The sequence below is a fragment of the Pleuronectes platessa genome, chromosome 17 (genome assembly GCF_947347685.1).
Source record: "Pleuronectes platessa chromosome 17, fPlePla1.1, whole genome shotgun sequence".
Classification (NCBI taxonomy): Eukaryota; Metazoa; Chordata; class Actinopteri; order Pleuronectiformes; family Pleuronectidae; genus Pleuronectes; species Pleuronectes platessa.
Genome location: NC_070642.1, coordinates 10,019,074 through 10,039,101, shown reverse-complemented (window position 1 = coordinate 10,039,101; position 20,028 = coordinate 10,019,074). Strand labels below are relative to the sequence as shown.

Genomic DNA, 20,028 nt, shown 5'->3' with positions numbered 1-20,028 from the left:
CCTGACTAATGGAGATGGAGGGAGTACGTTTTGTTTTCTCAACGAGCTGATGACAAACGCCCGGATAAGTCAAACGGAAACTTATATTCACAAAGCACACACACAAGGGAAGTCCTCACACACGCAGGCACATTCGGAGATGGAGCTAGTGACTAGTTTGCCTGTGGGAACTGTGGGAAAGTGTTTGTCTGTGACGAGAAGGGAAACATGGAAAGATCAGCTGTCAAACAACCAGCTGTTTTTGTTGCCAGCTGTCGCACGCATGCACGCACACACAGACACAGACACACACACACGCACACGCACACACACTCTGAGAGTCTCTCACAGTGTCTCAATAATTCTGAGGACAGTACACTGACTTACATTGATTTCCTGGAGACTTACCTGACCTCTAACATGAACCATAGTCACTACTTGACTAACCCTAACCTTCACGTAAACCTTAAATGTATCTTCACTTTAGAATTCAATGATTTGTGTTATGGGGACTACTTGCTTTTTGTGACAATAAGGAAGACAAGTCCTCATAATGAAACTGTGTAAACAGATTTACATGACACACCCATCCACATACACGCACACGCACACGCGCACGCACACGCACACACACACACATTTTGCTGCAGAGCTGGGAGCTGTGGGAAGACTAACAGAGGCATATTGTAACAACAAAAGGGAGGGGTAATGTATTCTAATAAATGCACACACGTAGACACAGAGAATGTGTGTAGACTGAAGCGTACACACACACACACACACTGAGAGTGACGAGGGAAGGCAGAGGGAGCTATGTGTTGATCAAAAGAGCAGCGAGGTGTCAGGGGAGAGGAGGATGAATCACAGACTTACTTCTTGACGGGGATTCGCCCCTCTGGGTTGAGCTGCAGCTTCAGCCGAGTGTATCTGCATTGGACAGAGCACATACGTCACACAACATGTAATCAGCAGTTTGTAATACTTGAGTGTGTGTGTGTGTGTTTATGCTTGAGTTTACAAGTGTGATTTATGTACAGAACTATTTGCCATATGGGTTTGAAGTGCAAAATTGCATGTGTGCATGTATCCCTGTAGTAAAAAATAACATGTATCACCCAGCGGCCGATTGCATGTGTCTTCTTCTCTACGCCTACCATGGATATTCACATTACATGTCGAATTGTGGATTAACCCTGGAAGTCTTGCATTTGCAGCACCGAGCCATGCAGCAGCAGCAACACAGGCAGCGCAGCCCGGGCTATAAATAGCTTAGCTGCAACAGGAGCCATCATTACAGGCTGGGGCTTTAAGTGTCTGCTGGCTAATAATTAATATCCGTTACAGCGGCCACTTCATAGGCCCTGGGCAAAGTCAACGATGACTGTAATGGTTAACAGGGCCAGAGTGGGCTTCGTCTGGAGCATTTATTTTCTCCAAAAAGAGAGAGAGACAAAGAGAGAGCTAGTTGACGACAGCTGACATCACTAAAGCTGCACGTGGGAGAAAATAACTTGAGGTTGAAAGCAAGGTAAGGAAAGATGAAAAGCATGGGAGTTCGAAAAGAGGGAGGGAGCAATGTGTTTCTTGTTGCCCTCATCCGCCTTACAAGTGCCTGTATTATTCATTTCAACGAGAGGGGGGGTAAAACCGATTACTTACATCAAGCTCCTTTCATAGTTATCTCACTGCTTCCTCCGTTTCCGCTCTCCCTCTCTGATTAATTCTGACTAAGAAGGTCAGTTTCAATTTCAACTATAGTAATAGGAACACTTATTTGTGCACATCTACAAACCTAGCATGAGATGAAATGCAAAACTTGTACAATACAGCGCACTAAGTGGTAAATTCTTAGCGTTCTTCACCGTTCATCCTGATATATGTAGAGCAAATCTAAATGTAATCACTGATGCTCAAGGCTATGTAATTTAAGGAGTGTCCTTATTCCAGCTGCATTGATCTCTTGTATCAAGCAGCCATTCTCAGACACACTGGGTTCTGCTTTGTTTCCTGTTGCTGGGAACAGTGCCAGTTTACGCCGCTTCCCGTCCCCTCCCCAAAAAATTGAATCATGGCCTTAAGAGCCAGCGATGAGAATTAACCACATGCAGAGGAACATCAACATCACTTCAGGGACGAGGCCTCCTCATGCTGTGGTAGTGGTCCGACATAGAAGGGCCTTATTTGTAAGCAGCTAGCGCTCAGCCACCGCTGCTGTGAGCAACCAGCGTGACTGCGAAAACCTGCCCTATTCAATTCCCTTCAACTCTCCGTGTATCGTGTGGTCGATGGCCACTTTTATTGTCTCATAACTCAATTAGGCTCCTCAGGGTGTGACTTAATGGATGCTGTTCGCTGATAAACATCAGACAGCTCGGCTCCGATTTTTACCAGACAGAGCAGATTCTCGAAAATTCATATTTGAGGTCCCTCTACATCAGATTCGCTCCATGCACATATAGATAATCGGCTGTGGACCACAGAATAGTGTGTTTGCTCCAATTAAAGAAGCTGTTACTGGACAAAGAGCCATTCAGGAGAGAAAGGCATGATTTACATCCAGTAATAGGCCGGGATGTCGCTCCAATGAGCTACAGCACCATATGCATGCACATAATGTTGCACTGGGAGGCATATAAGCTTGAACAGAGTCGAATTCACCAAACTAATACATGTTTCTAGCTGTTTTGTTTATCCTCCGCCTCCCTCATTCCTTCCTGCTTCTTTTTCTCCCCTTCCTCTCTCAATCGATGTGAGGTGAAGTGACCTTTATAAAGTCGAACCCTCGGGCTGCTCGGCGGAGATGTGAAAAGCAACTTCAATTCTTACCTCCAGTACAGTACATGTTTACTGGGGTGTATATGTAAAGGTTACTGTGTGCATATTTGTAATGTTTTATAATGTACTCTGTACACTTATATGCATGTTGCAGAGGGGGGGGGGGCACTCATATGGCTTATCAGTCAGTCATACGTCTCTTTTACATAGCACGTCTCAAATACAAAACTGATGCGATGTTGGTGATTGCTGATATTTTTTTGGGTGTGTAGCAGACCTGATTTTCATATTCATATCGGGGTTTGGTGATTTACATTTTTCATATGAATGTGTGTGTCTGTGTGTGTGTTTGTGTGTGTTTGTGTATGTGTGTGTGTGTGTGTGTGTGTAGAAAACATACGCTTTCTCAAGGCAGGCCTCCCTGGACATGTTCTGTACCAAAAGGTTAGATGCCAGGTTGAATAGCTCTTCCGCCCATTCCTGAAGTAAATAAAACAAATAAATACACACACACACACACACACACACACTCACAGTACTTAGTCCTCATCTAATTTGATGTTGATAACTGCTGAGAGGCTAAATGTGTTACTACTGTCATATGTCGGGAACAAATAAGGACCGTAGCTCACACACGTAGGTATGCAGGTCATTTTCATTGGAACATAGAAAACACATGGTAGCTCTCATGTTGAGTCTCATCTCAAACCCAAAGTCTATCAATACTATGGAAGACTCAAAGAATAAATGAGTCATGTATGTTCATCATCTTTAATATAAGGAAGTTGAGACACTGATCCCATTTGCGTTCTGCAGCCTTTTCTTCATTTGTTTATTTAACATTTGTGTCATTTCAAACCATAATTTCAGCAATATTAATTAATGCATTTTTTGTCTTTATCATCATGCATACATAGAATATACTTTTTATTCAGTTGAAACCCCATCAAAGTATTTTCGTGGGGAAATGTTACTGAATTGATCAAAGAGGAACAAGGTTTTCATCCAGTATCAGATATTGTCTTAAATAGCTTCTTTTAAACGTATCATAATACAGAGTGGTTTCGGTGTGTGTTTTTTAAGCAGGGTTTTTACCTTAGCTATCTCCTCCTGGAACGCCATGAAGTTCAGGTAGGTGATGTTGACCATGTCGGGGCCACTAACCACCGTCAGCATCCTGTTCTCCATCTTCCCCGCCAGGGTGCTGACATCCAGTAGCTCACGCAGCTTGGCTTCCTTTAACAATGAAAACACACACACGCACACTTTTAGAACTGTGTATGATACTTCAGCCAACCTGCATCGCGAACCTAGCAGTCCAAACAAAACCTCCATCTGTTGAATGGAGAATGACATTAAACAGACCATGGAATAAGACAATCTCTGCTTTTTTTGAGGAAGTCGGAGTCAGTACTGCTTTATGTAACAGCAGTTTGGTCTCATGTTGTTTCAAAACAAAAAAATGCCCTCTGAATGCACTGAGGTGAAACAAAACCTGTCATGATTTTGGACTTCGCACCTCGACTGGCTGCTGATGTGAGTGATTAATGAGAGGTCAGCAGTCTGAGGCAGATGTGAGAGGAGCAAGGTGAAAGGCTTTTAGTCCCTGTGGATTTGAATGTGACTTGCAAGTTTCATTTCAGAGGAGGACACAGGGAAGGTTAAGCAGCAGTATGATGGGAGTTATTTAACAGGGGTTGAGGGATTAGAACTGATAATAAAATAATGATACTGGTTGTAGAAAATTTAGATTTTTAGTACAACTTAACAAATCCTGAGAGATTACTCTTTTCAAATTTTCTTTTTCAACTTGTATCAGTGAGAACATCCTCCAGTCTCATTACACTTTCATTTTAACTGTGGAAAATGGTACAGAGGAATGGGAGACAGGTGGACAGATGGATAGAAGTACAACCAGGAAACATAATGCTTCGGGCCACTGGATTCACTAAGCTGAAGATCTGTCATGCAGATATTCTTCTTGCTCAGAAAGAGTGAAAGAGTTTTAATAAACTCTTTCACAAATCCTGAGAATCACGAGCAGAACTCGTCTCAAGCCTAAGCAATGCATTTCTCTGATGTAACTTCCCCCTGAAACCTTTAATGCTGTAGATTCAGCAGTTTGAAAGTCTGCTGTAAGAAGTCTGTTGTTACCAAACACTCGTTGCTGGCAACCTTCCAACCTTCTCTTTACACAGAGATATAAAAAAAACAGTTTGTACTCAGGGGGAGGTATTGTCTGAGGAAAACTAAACCAAACAAATTTTAGCAAATATACATTTAAGCAGCACATCTTCGGTGCAAACCTTATAACATTTTTTTTAGAAAAAAATACAGTGCCTTCGAGGTGCAAGAGAGGAATAATAATTATCCTTTTCTCTCCTTTGCTGCCCAGTATGCTGGAAGCATACAAAATGGTTGCTCTGGCTTAATTAACACAACAAAAAAATCCCTGTAAAGGATTTTGCAGCGAAAGCAAATGAGCTCCCGCTAATTTAACCAATCAAACAAAGAGCATTGTGTCCTGTGTCACGCTGATAAATGTCCTCTACACGTCCCTCACGCCCCCCAATCAAATTGTGCAGCTTAGTGGCGCCCATTAATATCATGCTGAACTTTTCTGAGGCAATATATTTCCCCCATTATCCCCTATTGAAGGATCTCTCCCCTCTGACAGTCCGTCTCTGTGACCCCCTTTTACACAAGCGTTCACAATTTTTATGTTGAAGCTAGGAGAGCGAAAAAGGAGCGATAACTACCTGCACAAACTTCACACTGAAATATTACAAGTTTTCACTCAGTGGGAGATTTCCAGTTTAGTTTAAAACTGCTTTCAGACGTGCACTAAACTCCAGATAATCTCCTGACATCATCAAGATGGGCTGTATGCGAGAACAAAAAATGTCTGCGTGAAGCGGACATTCCCCGAAGTTTCTCCTGTCAGCCTCCTAGTATAACTCTGAATAATGTCCGAGTGAACCCATGTGAGAGAACAGCAGGAGATTATCCGTTAGATTTGGATGCAAAACCGAAAAAAATACATATATATATCCCACGATAAAAAAGAGAAGCCATTCATGTAGAAGACCCCAACGAAGATGTCAACTTGGAATGACAACGAAATCTCGTTTGTGCCGATATTTTCCAGAGTTCATGTCTGGCTTTACAAGATCCAAGACTTGACCATCAATCAGTTTCATAAAAATGACATATTTATGGGAATCCATCACTGTCCACTTATGTATTCAGAATGCCACCGGTTCCATCAATCATAGCGTAAAAAGCCACTTTCAATTTGCTAACATACAATGCGACAGTAGCCCTTGGGGGATGTCTTGGCAGTTTCCCGAAGATGAAAGCCATCTGAGAACAGAAGAGATGACAGTAGGATGCATGTTTCATTCATTGCAATGCCGGAACGTCAGAACAATTTGATACTGTTTTGATGCTACTTGTAGCTATTAGCCAAACATACAACTCTGCTCCTTGTAAGCCGTCAGAACGAGGGCTGATCCCGGGAGGAAGCTGCAGGCACTCGCAGAAATATAAACCTGAGAGAGATCAGCAGGTTTATGTTGGAAAAGGACTTTGTTGGAAGCGAAACGAGGAGAGCAGAGTAGAGGAGAAAAGTGAAAAGGAAAACCGTGAAAAGAGAGGCACAGAGGAGATGGCTGCTCAGCCATGTGAGTGAAATGTAATTTGTGCTGGTGCATTGTGGGAGCTGTTGGAGGCACGCCTGATGTCCCAGTTACCACAAACATGGGTGTAGTAGAGCCAAACAAGTGAAGGGTTGGATGGAGTTTGGAAATTATGGTGTGGTTGAAGTGAGAGGATATTTTCTATAAAAGATTAATTTAGACTTAAGTTTCATTCTTTTGATGAACTTGTGTATTAGCTTTCACATTTCCGTCTTGTTTTCATCAGTAACATGTTAATCTAATTTGTGTCCTCATTCTACAGTGTATTTTCATGTTTCTAAGTCTGTCACCATCTTTGTGTGGAGTTACCGTGGTTACCGGCGTCTCTCGCATGGCGTCCATGTCCCTGCTCTGCGGTAGCACACACTGAATCACCTCAGTAAATCCAGTTAGCGTTTCCAAACTGTCGGTTTCAACAGAACCACTCTCGCTAATGTAATTTAGTACAGTTCTTCCTGCTAGCCCAGCATCACTGCAGCTACGTTCTGCTCACTGCAGAGCAGTAAGTCATCGGGCAACTGGATTTTGTAGAATGTTGTATCTGTTTCTTCAAAGAACAATTCATGTCCAAGACAGATACAATCCTTGACAAACACTAATCATTAGAAGGTGTGTCTTATTAATAGTAATGTAACCATAAAAATATAATGTATAATATATGTGGATGTGGAAATTGTTTGATGCTACTAATCAGAGCCACAGTTGCATTACGCTTGATGAATAAGGCTTTGCACTAAAACATGTCTATTGGCCCGCCGTTGCCATTATTCTTGAAATACTGGAACGATTTCCATTAACTTGGTGGAAGGACAGGATACAGTCCAAGAAAGATCCAAATTTTTTAACATGGTGAGGTTTTTTTTAATGTCCATGTCAGTCTTCCCAGGGAATTCATGGATCTTGATGAAAAAAAATCTGGCACAGAGTGTGTAAAACTTTGTTTGTAATTTGATATAATATAAGAGGACTGCTGAGCCTTGGCGAGGGTATTCCTCTACTGAGTGCCATTCTAGTTTTAGTCTTGTTTATATTGTGAAAAAAGTTGTCTAAAGTATCATTCTAGTTTTCATAAGAAATGTATTCACAACAAACTTCACTTCTCAAGCTCAGAGCCCTTCGACAACATAGCTGTGGACCGCTGATGTGAATGTCAACTGTTTCCACACAGTGTATACAAAGTGTGTCACGTAGTGTGTATCCAGACTTGTGAGCATGTGTTTGCTCAGGCATGCCAGCAACTGCACTGTGTCAGTACGAGAACTCTCCTCGGACACTTAGCATTCAGGTGGAGCCGCAGCCTGAAGTAATACAGACTTCCTCTTCCTGCTTTTAAGTTTGTCACAAGGCTGTATCTGTCACCAGCCATGCACTCACACCGTGTCACACTCTGCTGGGCACAAGGAAAGGGATTGAGATTGGCAAAGAGAGGCGAGACATACCTCGAGTCTTTAACACCTGCAGCGGGGTACCTGTCTTAACTCAAACACCCTCTCGCATAAACCTTGGACCTGGTCACACAATTGTAAATACACTAACACTCACACACACACACAGACACACACACAGACACACACACACACACACACACACACACACACACAAGAGAGCAGAGAAGCATAAAACTGTTCTCAAGAAAAATCACAGCAGAGTACATAAGATTGCACAAACAGTCATATGTGTGTGCATAAACACACAGCAGAGGGACATCAGATCAAGGGAAATGTCAACATGAATGATTGATGACGAACCATCTACCTACACAGACGCCACTCAATGCTTGACTTTAATATACTGCATCACAGTTTTCAAACTATAAATCTGAAACTGTGATCAATGCACGCAGAGCTGAATGCGCTGTGATGATGGGACATCATAAATCTGGAGTTCTCGCATTAACCACGAGGATCCAGCAGCAGAATTTGAAATATGCAAACTGTGCTTGTGCCGAACAGATGATGCTTCTTCACAAAAGGAGCCGATGATTTTCTAGTTTGGACAAGTGGAAGAAGTAGTGGAAATATTTTTTTTTTTTATTATCAAGGACCTCTCTTGAAATAAAAAAAAAAATGTGCTGAGGCAGTTGAAATAATTGATTAGGTGTCACGGACAGATACTTTAATAGGCGAACAGTGCTGAGTTCAGAGAAGGTGCTGCTGGTGTACAAATGGATGTTCAGGTTTCTTCAGAGGTCGCATGTGAAGAGGTTTGTTTTTTTCCCGATTTAATGGACGAGCTCTCACAAGAATTACAGTTCACAGCACAGTTCGTTGAAAAATACATTTGCTTTGGTTTCTTGAGGAACGCTGCACTTGAGTTGACCTTGTCAGAGTGTGAAGCTTGTCTCAGTTCACACTACATATTTTAAGGCTTCTGCAGTTCTTAAACAAAAGGATGCTTGAGAAACATAGTAGAAGTGTGTTTTTAGCTATATAAGGGAATAGAAGAAATATTTAATTATATGCATATTTATATATTAATTTAGCAATTTCTATTGGCAACCTCATTCTATTAGTCACTACACAGAGCTGGTGATGACAGGTGAGGGTTGGAGCTTAGATCAACTGGTAAATCCAAAGTTTTGCCTAGCAGTTTAGCTCCAACTCACCAGTCCATCTCATGCACCATCATCCCCTCATTTGAGAACATGACCCCGGCTTCTTCAACACTTGAAATGCCATCATCTACAATGTACTGCCCTCTCTGACCTCACATTTCTACACGTTCCTCATGAATTCCTTATTATGGTCCTCTCAATCCCATGGAACCACAAGTAATGTGTGTGTGTGTGTGTGTGTGTGTGTGTGTGTGTGTGTGTGTGTGTGTGTGTGTGTGTGTGTGTGTGTGTGTGTGTTTGTGTGTGTGTGTGTTTGTGTGTGTGTGTGTTTGTGAACGGATGCCTTTTGCTGCTACACATCCTTTGTTGTCTATCAGCCTGTATGAGTCACACAAGAGCACGCCGAGCATTTCACCCACAGCAAAGCTAATCCCGAGACGACTCCCTCTCCTGGCGATGCAGTCATTTATTTAAGAGGGTCAGGCTACATCCGCAGAGCATGTTTAAAACATTAGCCACATCATGACTTACACAGACAGAAAGCGCCGAAAACACTGATCCCATTAGAACAAAGGGCCCCATCTTTCTCTTCGAGCCATTTCCTGCAAATGGCCTTTCTAATCATCGACACGCATGCATGCACAAATACGTTAATCTATGCAGTCACAAAACAGGACATGACATTCTTCAAGCATATGGATACTGCAAGCTACAACCTACATGCACAATAGACACACAGAGGACACTAAAGAAATTGGCTTTTTTTATCTATTCGCACACACACGTTCTCTATCATTTGCTCTAAAAAATGATATGCTATGCATGATGCATGGCCCTTAACAACTACATGAGCTATATACTAAGATAGAGTGTCACTATACAGTGCACCACAACTGCAATGCATACATATTTTAATGTAAGGCAAAAAAAGAAAAAAAGAAAGTCTGAAAAATGTGCAAGAGGATCTTTCAAAGGATAGGTTCTAGATAAATCGCCCAGCAGCCAAAATGATTGTAGTTGCTAGCACAAACTCACACACACACACCGATATACACGACAGACATACAAACAAAGAAATCTTCAATTCTGCAGGGAAGAAAAGAAATGTTGCACTTCACACCCTCACAGTGGGGGAACAACAGTATGGAGCATTTCTGCTACAGGGGGGGGGGACACCATGTAGTTCAGTTCTTTAAAGCGTTTCTGCTGATCAAACAGCCTGTTTGATTCAGCCTCGATAACTGAAGCCTTTCATACGAGGACGGGAGAGCTGTCTGCTCCCATTACAGCTGTACAGTTTAAAATTGTAAACTTCTGCAGCTTGAAAAGTGCCTCACAAACTTACCAAGCCGGCGGTGAACCTGGATGGATGTTGACAAAGAATAAGCCACAAACAACTGCATTGTAAACACGATCAAAGATAATGAACGGGAGTAGGAGAAGGTGCGAGGGAATCAGAGAGGGATCAAGTGATAGTGTGTGATGGTGGGGGCATCGTTTGCCTCATTCTACCTCCATCTGCATCCTCCTCTCATCCCCTCATCAGCAAGGCTCACTGTCTCTCTGGTGCTTTTTATTATTCTCCCACATAGTCATAATTCATTTGAACAGTCAAGTGTCAGTGCATGCAGACTGCACAGTTTCATGAAGCAGAGAATTGCCCACAAGGCGGGGAGTAAAAGGTCAGCGCTTCATCAGTCAGCTGTCAGGTGATGCATCATTGACCACAGTATAAAATCAAATGTGCACATTCGGCCTAATGTGTGCATGTCCTGTAATCGTAAAAAAATCATGAGAAGGTGTTTTCTACTGGTTGAAAGAAACACACCTAATACAATTTTTTTTAAATGACACCTTTTCATTTAAGCCATCTGGGTTTGTTGCATGTAAAGAATATTACATTCCTGCAATACAGGCCTGTGATACTGGCAACTGTATATCAGTGAGGCATCAGTAAGCATAGACCTTGTGGGTTCAAGAGTGTGAGAGCTGAAAAGTGATTCATGTTCTATTATTTTGAGAAGATCTTCAACGTCTTTAACTGAATATTTCCTTTTCATATTGCATGTGTTTGATTGAATGGTATAATCGTTAAGAAGGGAATTTAAGTAACAAATAATATCCTGATTAGTGGGACAGGATTTCAGAGCTTTAGCTCATCATTAGCTCCCCAGTGGAGTATATTTGCCAGCGGTGATGTGTCGTCAGCGCAGGTTAAGGAATTGCACAGGAGGAGGTTGAAAGCTGGTATAGACTTTGACAATCCCTCATTCCAGCTCCTCAAAAGGGGCAATTCATTACCCCCCCACAAGCAGTGAGACATGAAATGAGGGGATGGAGGGATGGACGGAGTGGAGATGGAGAGCACATACCACACCATTTCCAAAATACCAACACTTCAGCCATAACTTGTGCTGACAGGGCCCCATTTCAATGTCTCCAGGAAGTGGCCTAGCATTCACACCCGATGCTAATAATCTCGTGACACACAGTGGAAGTGACTTTAAGGGGGGAAAGGGCAAAGTGGGATTTTTGAAAGAGAACTATATGTCTCATTTTGTCATGAAAAATCTAATCATGGGATGAACAAACTTCTTCTTACTCATGAGACTTATCAAATCTGAGATTTGCCTTCAGGGCAGCTGGACTCATACACACTTCAGGCAAAAATGTAGGATGAAGAATATTCATAAATTAAGGTGTGCCTGATGTATCGATACAGCAATCACATTATGTCCAGTGTGAAGATCCTGATGACAATAACATAATAACAATAATAACAAAAACATCTGTACACTTTACTTAATTTTGAATTAAAAAACAATGATTATTGGAGCAAAACATATGCAACTACACATGATTTTGAGGATGTCTGAAAAGTAGACACCTGCTAACTATCACAGCATTACAGCTAACTAAAACTGCTGTCTGAAGGATGATGACAGCTGTGCTTAGCAACCCAGGGCCAGAAAACTGAAGAAAATCCTAATTTAATCTGCCTCGCTGTATATAAAAAATTCTTGACATCTCATTCAGGTCGCTGTGCTATTGAGGGGAAAAAATAAGGGATGCTTGACAGACTTAGGCTGCAAATGTGCGGACCCCTCGAAAACTAAGTCATCCGATTTAAGTGTCATTCAATGGACGCTGTCACAAAGAGTCGGCCACGGAGGAGCTCTCACTGCTTCTGACGTTTCCTCTGCCACGTGTTTTCTTTTCTCAGTATTGAATCTCCCAAGCTGAAATAAGTCTGTTCCTCTGTGTTTGCACGTGTGTGAACCACGTACAATAGAATACCTCATCAATTACCACAACATGACCGGAATATATGTCTTCAGTGCTTCAAAATGGCTATATTGTCATTTCACCTCACTTCATTGATTTGAAGTAGTGTCCATATGCCAGACAAGCATTCTTCATTTAATGGTCAAGATGAAGACAATCTTTCCATAAGACAAATAACAAAACAAACTCTATTGACTGCACATCTTGACGGTATGCATTTCATGAGAAGGACGCCCCAGAAACAGGATGAAATTAGACAATCTTGTCGACAAATCTGTTCGGGCAGCAGGGTAAAATGACAACCATATGAGGAGCAGGGACTATACTACAGTTGTAATATGACCCTCATACACCAGCAAATTTGAGACAGCTAGTACAATGATTTAGAAGACAAATATAGTACATTTTATCCACTGCAGCTGCATTTATATGTATTTTTCTTTATTAAGCTGGTTACTGTGATTTTTAAAACAAGTTTGTTGATCACAATGTATTGTTCTTCGTCCCTGAGACGCATGGATATTGAATTTACTCCGCCCTTTGGATTTGAACGTGTCAGGGACGCAGGACACGTATTTAGCAACATCACTGCTTTTATAATTTATCATGATTTAAAAATAACGTCCCTTGTCACGATAGCAGGTTTCAACCATGTGTTTTATTTCTGTTTTCAAGCCACATGAAGGGCAAAAGGTTGTTATCCTGTGCAGAATGACTTCTTTATAGATAATAGAGTTATTTAACGGCTGACTGAATCTTACAGAGCTTGTTCAGAGACACCAAATGATCACTCACCCTAACACCTTGACATGTCGTCAGAGAATACAAGATTATTCTGCCATTAATGGCCAAAAGCAGACTTTGATAACAGATGGATCAGTAACAGAGGGTATGGGAGAACTGGAAGGAAGCTGACTGTCAGCATGGATTAACAGGGAACATAAAAGCTTGGAGGGCAGGACACAAGGATAACTATACAGAGTCACAGAGTCCCTTTGCACCTCAACTCCTGGTAAAGGTAACCTGCATAATAATCTCGTACAAGGGCACATGTCCTGGGTAAGGTGGCAAAACGGTGTTGTAAATTTTTCATTTACTTGAGCATGCGGACCCATCTTGTGGTAGGTCCGCGTCTGGGGGAAGAGACGGTCAGGAGTAAAAAAAAAGAAGCAAGAGGACGATTCACGCTGTGTGTGAACCACTGTGAAGGAAAGACAGGGAGACTGAAGCGGCAAGGGGCAGGTTTGATGAGGTGGAAGAAGTCTACCTGGCATGCACTCTAGCTGGCTGCACTCACATCAGGCAGAGAGAGGAAGTCTGAGGCACCGACAGAAGGGAGCTGACCTCAGATAGACTTCAGCAGGAGAAAAATAATCAACCTCTGTGACGCACCAGCTCAGCACTTCTCATTAGAACAAGGACCCAACAATACTGGGGTCTTTGGAGCACACAAGCCAAATAGTTGAGCTGGCAATCAAATCAAAGACACGGCTCGTTGGGTTGAAGGTAAAGCATGACAAGTGCATTGTGTAATACAATGATTTACAACATCAAATCTAGAATGGCACTCACTAGAGCTCATACATCTGCCCAGGCCCCAAAGTCCCTCTCAAGTTCTATCAAGCTGCACCAAATAACAAACACTTTTAGATATCTCTCTCTCCTAAAAATAAATGATCTTTTTTTAGGTATTATTCTCTGGGAAATCTGTAAAAATGTCTTTTGTCCGATATTTAGAGTTCTTTCTTAACCCTTGTCCCGTACCAAGCTTTGTGGAAATCTGTTCAGTAGATTTGTGCAATCCAGCTGACAAACAAACAAAAACACCATCCAAAGAAACGGACAAGGACGAAGACATAACCATGATTTGGTCCAAATGTTGAGAGCTTTTAAGATAAATCCCTCAATCCCTCAAAGTATCCACTCAAATCGTGCTGGATATTTCCTCCTTGTGCCGAATAAAATTATTTTTTCCATCTCAGCGTGCCACAGGTATCCTGGTCATTACTCCCACCCACACTTACTGTGACTCATTTGCATCAGTTTGTGAGGTGGATGAACCCCATTCAGCTCAAGCTGTCCATCAAGTGGCAGTCTTTCACGAGTGGCACTAAAAACAGCCCCTGGCCACCGGAAACCGGCAGGTACATAACTACAGTAATTATCCTGTAGTCATGTAGAGGTCGTAATTTAGTGCGAACAGACTCCTGGAAATGTGGAGAAATTGCTTACTGCCCAGAAAAACAATCAGTACAGTGCATCCACATATGTAGGCTGCATAACCATGTGTCCAGGAAGGCACAGATGCAAATATATCCACACAAAGACATAGGAACTAAGATCGACACGGAACAGAATCAGTCAATACTGGTCGAACATGCATCCAAATTTCTGTCGATTCCTGAGACAAGACATGGAATTTTTATCTAATGAATTATCCAAGTGACCTTGAGCTCTTACCTCCCTTACCCTCAATAAGGCATTCAGTTTTCAGTAATAATCAAACAAAAAAGTTGACACATTCTCAATTGGAGAAGGAAGTCTGAATCACACAATTACAAACTGGTGGAACAATGGATGACAAAGCCCTGCTACCGTGAAAATCTGATGTGTGACTTCTCAAGGAAACCTGAGAAAAGTGACACAGCTTCCAAAAGGACAAATGATTTATCAAATCGGACATAACACAAACAACCATCACTTTGAAGCCAACAGGCTTTTCAGGGAGATGACTTTTTATCCTTCCCACTGTTTCTAAGATGAAGACCAATTTCGCTTTCTGCACCCCTTTCAAAACCAACCTCTCATCAAAGCAGCCCGCACAGACACACAATGCATCAAGCTGTTTGGAAAGAAGGCTACTTCCAGCCCCCGGTCTTCCCTCTGGCACCCTGCTCCGGCCCCCAAGAGCCAGGAGCCCAATGGAGAGAGGCCCTGCAAGGGAAATGTCCACAATGAGGTTCAGAAGTAAATAATTTATACAAGTCCCTGTTGGCACAGTGTATTCAGGCTGTAGATCCTCTGCCGCTACTGTTGCTGTAAGGAGCCAGCATATGCCCTCCCCCTCTAGCTGTGTATGCCCTCCTTCCTTTCCTCCCTCCCTCCCTCCAAAACACTCAAATCTGCAGGGCTCCTTACTGCGTAGAGGACATGAAGCAGATTCCAGCCCCAATGACATCTTTAATAATTCTGACCAGAACCAATTGGGTTTATTGGGGGACATTCCCGGAAGACTGAAGGGGAGGGCTGTGTAGCATCAGAAGTAGTCGACGTGGTGTATAAAATAAAAGTGAAGCTGTGCTCAGTCTTTTTACTGATGGAGACATACACAAAGACCTGGCTTTCTCCATCCAGAGACGAAGCCTTGTCCGATCCACTACGATTGATGCACAGGAGGGGAGATGTATCGAATAAACCAGGACAGTACAGAAACAAGACGTGTACAGCCAGTGTCCTGCAGACAAGTTAACCCATACATTATGAGCTTTTCTTGTTTTAACATTGTCTAATAATTATATACAGGCAGCATGGTCTTTTGACCACTTAAGATGGCTTTATACATCTCAAACTGGAAACTCTTTCTTCACAAAAAAAAATTACACTCATGAAGCGTTCATGCAGGCCTGTAAGGTAAGTCTCCTAGGACATACCCACTGTTACAACACAGCAATTGGTTGTCATGCCATCGTTCTTTGAAATCACAGCAGAACAATATCTTTAGAATGTTATCACAGTGAGGAGGTTACAAAGAAAAAAGAACAAAAAGAAAACAGTTGTTTAGCACCATGCTGTCAGCTCACACACTGTTTCACATATAGAGTAACATTGTACTAGGTGACATAACAGCCTTAATTGGGTCTCCAAGTCCCTGTTCAAACATTTAGGGATGCTTGTTAAGCATCATGGAGTGATAATTGTGATTTATCCTCTGTCTGTAGTCATCATTTAGCCTTTTGCCATTATTAGCTTCGCCGTGACACAGGGGGCCTACTTTCCCGACATCCCCAGACCATCTGCCAGGCTGGACTATGCCAGCCACCTACCACCCTCGCATAACGCCCCATTTGGTTAGGCATCTGTGTACTCAAACGATCTGCCAACAAAGGATTACCGAATGTTTAAACAAGTCCTTGGATATTTAACAATATTCAAATGGCCATTTAATCCCATCGTTGATGTTTGAGCTAGCACCGAGCTGACAGTGATCTGGGGACAGCCCATTTCAAGATCCCACGGTGTTGATGAAACATATGACAGACATCGACACTCCAAACAGAACCAGCCTCCGTATCTGATTGGTTTCTTTGATTTGGTGAAAGAAGATTATCAGTTTGAGATTGCTCAATGAACGAGGCAACAGACACCTATGGCACCTCTAAGCTTAATTAGCTCAGTCTCAATTTCTAATGGTAGAACAGACGATGTGTGTGAACAAAACGTCTGTTCTCTGTAAACACGAAAGACAACCTTACGTAACTATCAGGGTAACCTTTGAATTGCAATTCTTTCCTTACAGTGCTTAACACTTTTGGGGATTTGTTTGTCTTTGAGCAAGAAAAAAGAGGAAAAGAGCAAAATTCTCAGCTTCCACTGCTACTTTTCCTTGGTTGTCCTTTAAAAAAAAGATTGTGTTAGTTAATCCTCTTATTCAGTCTCGAAATTTGACAACATAATGTAATAGGAACATGGAGAAACCTATGTGTTAATTTGTGTCAGTTCAGTAACCACACACACATTTTACTGGCACATTAATCTAATCAAAAGGGACATAGTAACTGTTTACTGTCACAACAGATACTTGCGAGAAGCAGGCCAAACATAATCTTGCCTTTTCTTTCTCCAACAATGTCAGTCTACCATGCTGAGCCAAACTATTTCAACCAAATCAATCCAGACATCTATCCTCTTATACACTGTTTGTCAACCAAAGAAGAGCGTGTATAAAAAAACGGCATCATGTTTGCTGAACTTAATTACTAGTGCTTCACATTCTATGAGTGTCGATGAAAAAAAAAACCCATCAATATACAGACAACAAATGGGAACACGGAACACATGGCGGTATTTACTGACCTTGCCCATTGGATTTTACTCAAGGTCAATACCTGCCAGATGCTTCATATAATGTAATGCTTCCTACGGCAGAGTGTGTAGGTGTTTGAGCTGAATAGCTTGTGCTTAGACAAATCTCTCCATAGTTCCATTACATTACATCAGTAACATAAAATTATTCCATCTGTTTTATTCAGAAGGCCTTGGCCGGAGTTTATTCTGAATAATCATGGTCTCCCTAATGCTAATGGCTTGGCCGAATTCAACATCAAATTTGAACAAAGGCCAATGTTTGAAAGGCAATGAAATGCAGTTAAAAGCTGGTACAGTTACGTTTGTAATCAGCAATGTAAGCGGCACATCCACAGAATTTTCACCTGCTTTTAAGAAAATAGGAATGTACAATTGACGACAATAACTGATTAGTGTGTTGTGGGCATCTCTAGTAAGTGTTCATCTTATGGGGTCTGTCAGCTACCAAACAAAGGGGTGTCCAGAATGAAAGCTAGTTTTCGGGCCAAAGAAAAATGGCGATAACAAACGCAAAACAACTTCTAAAGATAAATTTAAAGAGAAAAAAGCACCCATTTTCTTAGTTAATCCCCTACATCATTCCTTGGAGAAAAACAAGTGAGGGAAAAGAGATAAAAATGAATATTCTACGTCCATTAGCTATGTCTTTTGGACAATAAATAGTTTTGGAGAGCTTCGTGGTTTCTGGAGCTGCAGCATTAAGAATCAGACATTTTCTTTACTAACCCTCCCTAGATTTACTATCGAAAACCAATTAAGTCTTTGGCGTGCCTGCGTGCTCAGAGGGGATTTTTGCAGGGAGTGAGAAAGGTCATCTGTCTCTTTACTTCTTTGCCTTTAGAAGGGTCCCAAAAATACACACACACACACACACAGTCACCCACCCACTCACAAATCTATTGCACAGATTTACAGAAGCTCCAGCCGCAGAAACAATCACACAAGCCAACCAATGTGCAGCACGTCCACCAGTCTCACCTATGTAATTAATAGTGTTAGGAGCTGACTAGTGTGACCGAGTTTGCAATTAATCGAATTACCAAGAGCTTCTCTCATAAGTCCTCCACACTGTGTTTTATGTTATGAACAGATGGATGATAACAGGAAGGTGGGAAACTTGGAGGAGATATCGATCACCCCAATTAAAGCTGAACAAATTAGAGATGAAAGAGGAGACACTCACTGTCGCCTGCAGCCATGTCTGGAAGTTTATTTAACTCAGCAATTGCAGAGTCTGTTTTCCAAAATTAAATATCTGGAGATTGAAATGATCGTTAGCATTGGTTCATTAGCACTGCTCCATTAGCATCCAGATCATTAGGATAGTAAGGCAAATCAGAGTTTTAAATTAAAGTTATGAATCATTTGAGATACTTGCTTCCAAAATCATCAACTTTTTGAAGGCAGATTGATTTCTCCAAAAATCTTTTACTATGAAAATGGTTCTGAAGCTGTGCCAGTGGAGCTTCAAATCGCCCACTCCATCAAATGGCTTACTGCAGGTTGAGGAATATTTGAAGAACAAGCATTTAAGTGTCACATTCGTTGAAACAGAATCAAGTGTTCAGTCTTGCAGAGAAAATGTATCTCTTGTTCCACTTTGAGAAAAAGGCAGAACAGATTTCGACAAATGCAGCTCCAATTATTGCAGATTAACAAACTCCCTTCACGGCCAGACTGACGCTTTTTAGCCAAAATACCGAGACAGAGAAGAGAAGAGAAGAGAAGAGAAAAGAAGAGAAGAGAAGAGAAGAGAAGAGAAGAGAAGAGAAGAGAAGAGAAGAGAAGAGAAGAGAAGAGAGTTAATCAGTGGCTGGTGTGATCCTTCCTATGCTCACCTGTCAAATGGCAAGAAGATACCATGTGTCAGAGCACCTTTAGCTCTGTGTACATCATCTTCTCTGTGTGGTTTCCATGGTAACAGGCCCCTCAGACCAGTCATTACACTTCCATACTCACCTGCAAGGTGGGCAGTATATGAGCGTGTTTGTTCGCATGTGTATAGAGAGAGTGTGAAAGCCACTGAATCTGTCCACATAATATAATTCCATGTTTGCCAAGCATGTTTTTGACTGGAAAAGATATTTCCACCGATATGCAGGGATTTACAGATATGCTAGAACTACTGAATAAATACAACGTCATTTTACACACAAAAAAATAACAACACGCCAGTCCTTCACAGGCAGTCCTCAATAGTCTACTCAAGGATGTCAAACAGCAGCATGTTATGATGGTATTGATTGGGATTCATGCTTGATAAAAGGAAAAGAGCAACTGGTTTATCGACAGAGACTCACTGATTGTACTGCATGGAAGAAGAGCTAAATTTAGATTGGGATAAGTTGATAGTAATACTATTAAAAGTAACCTTTCAGTGGCTTATTCAGCAACCCACCATGACGTCACCCATTGGTTTGTTAACTGGAAACCTTAGGTTTGGCATTTTTGCCAGTGTCATCTCTTTTTTGTTAAACCAGTTATACCGATATTTGTATGAGTCGGGGGATGAGCCTGACTGAGAGCTTGAGGAAGCTGAAGACACAATATCTAAGCCCTAACACATACTGTGCCTTATTACCTATTTAATTACAAATGGGAGCATTATTTACAAAATTAACATCATGCTGTAATGGAGAACACTTGGAGTAA

The 20,028-nt window shown here is 41.8% G+C and overlaps 1 protein-coding gene across 1 annotated transcript in view; it reads right to left on the bottom strand.

Moving 5' to 3' along the window:
* The window catches only part of LOC128460288 (1-phosphatidylinositol 4,5-bisphosphate phosphodiesterase beta-1), a 105,162-nt gene that overhangs the window by 43,670 nt on the left and 41,464 nt on the right, over positions 1-20,028 (bottom strand). Inside the window, exons 4-6 of the mRNA XM_053445405.1 lie at positions 3,850-3,990; positions 3,155-3,234; positions 853-906 (exon numbers count right to left, since the gene is read on the bottom strand). Coding sequence (XP_053301380.1) covers positions 853-906; positions 3,155-3,234; positions 3,850-3,990 — 275 coding nt within the window. The remainder of the gene's footprint in view (positions 1-852; positions 907-3,154; positions 3,235-3,849; positions 3,991-20,028) is intronic.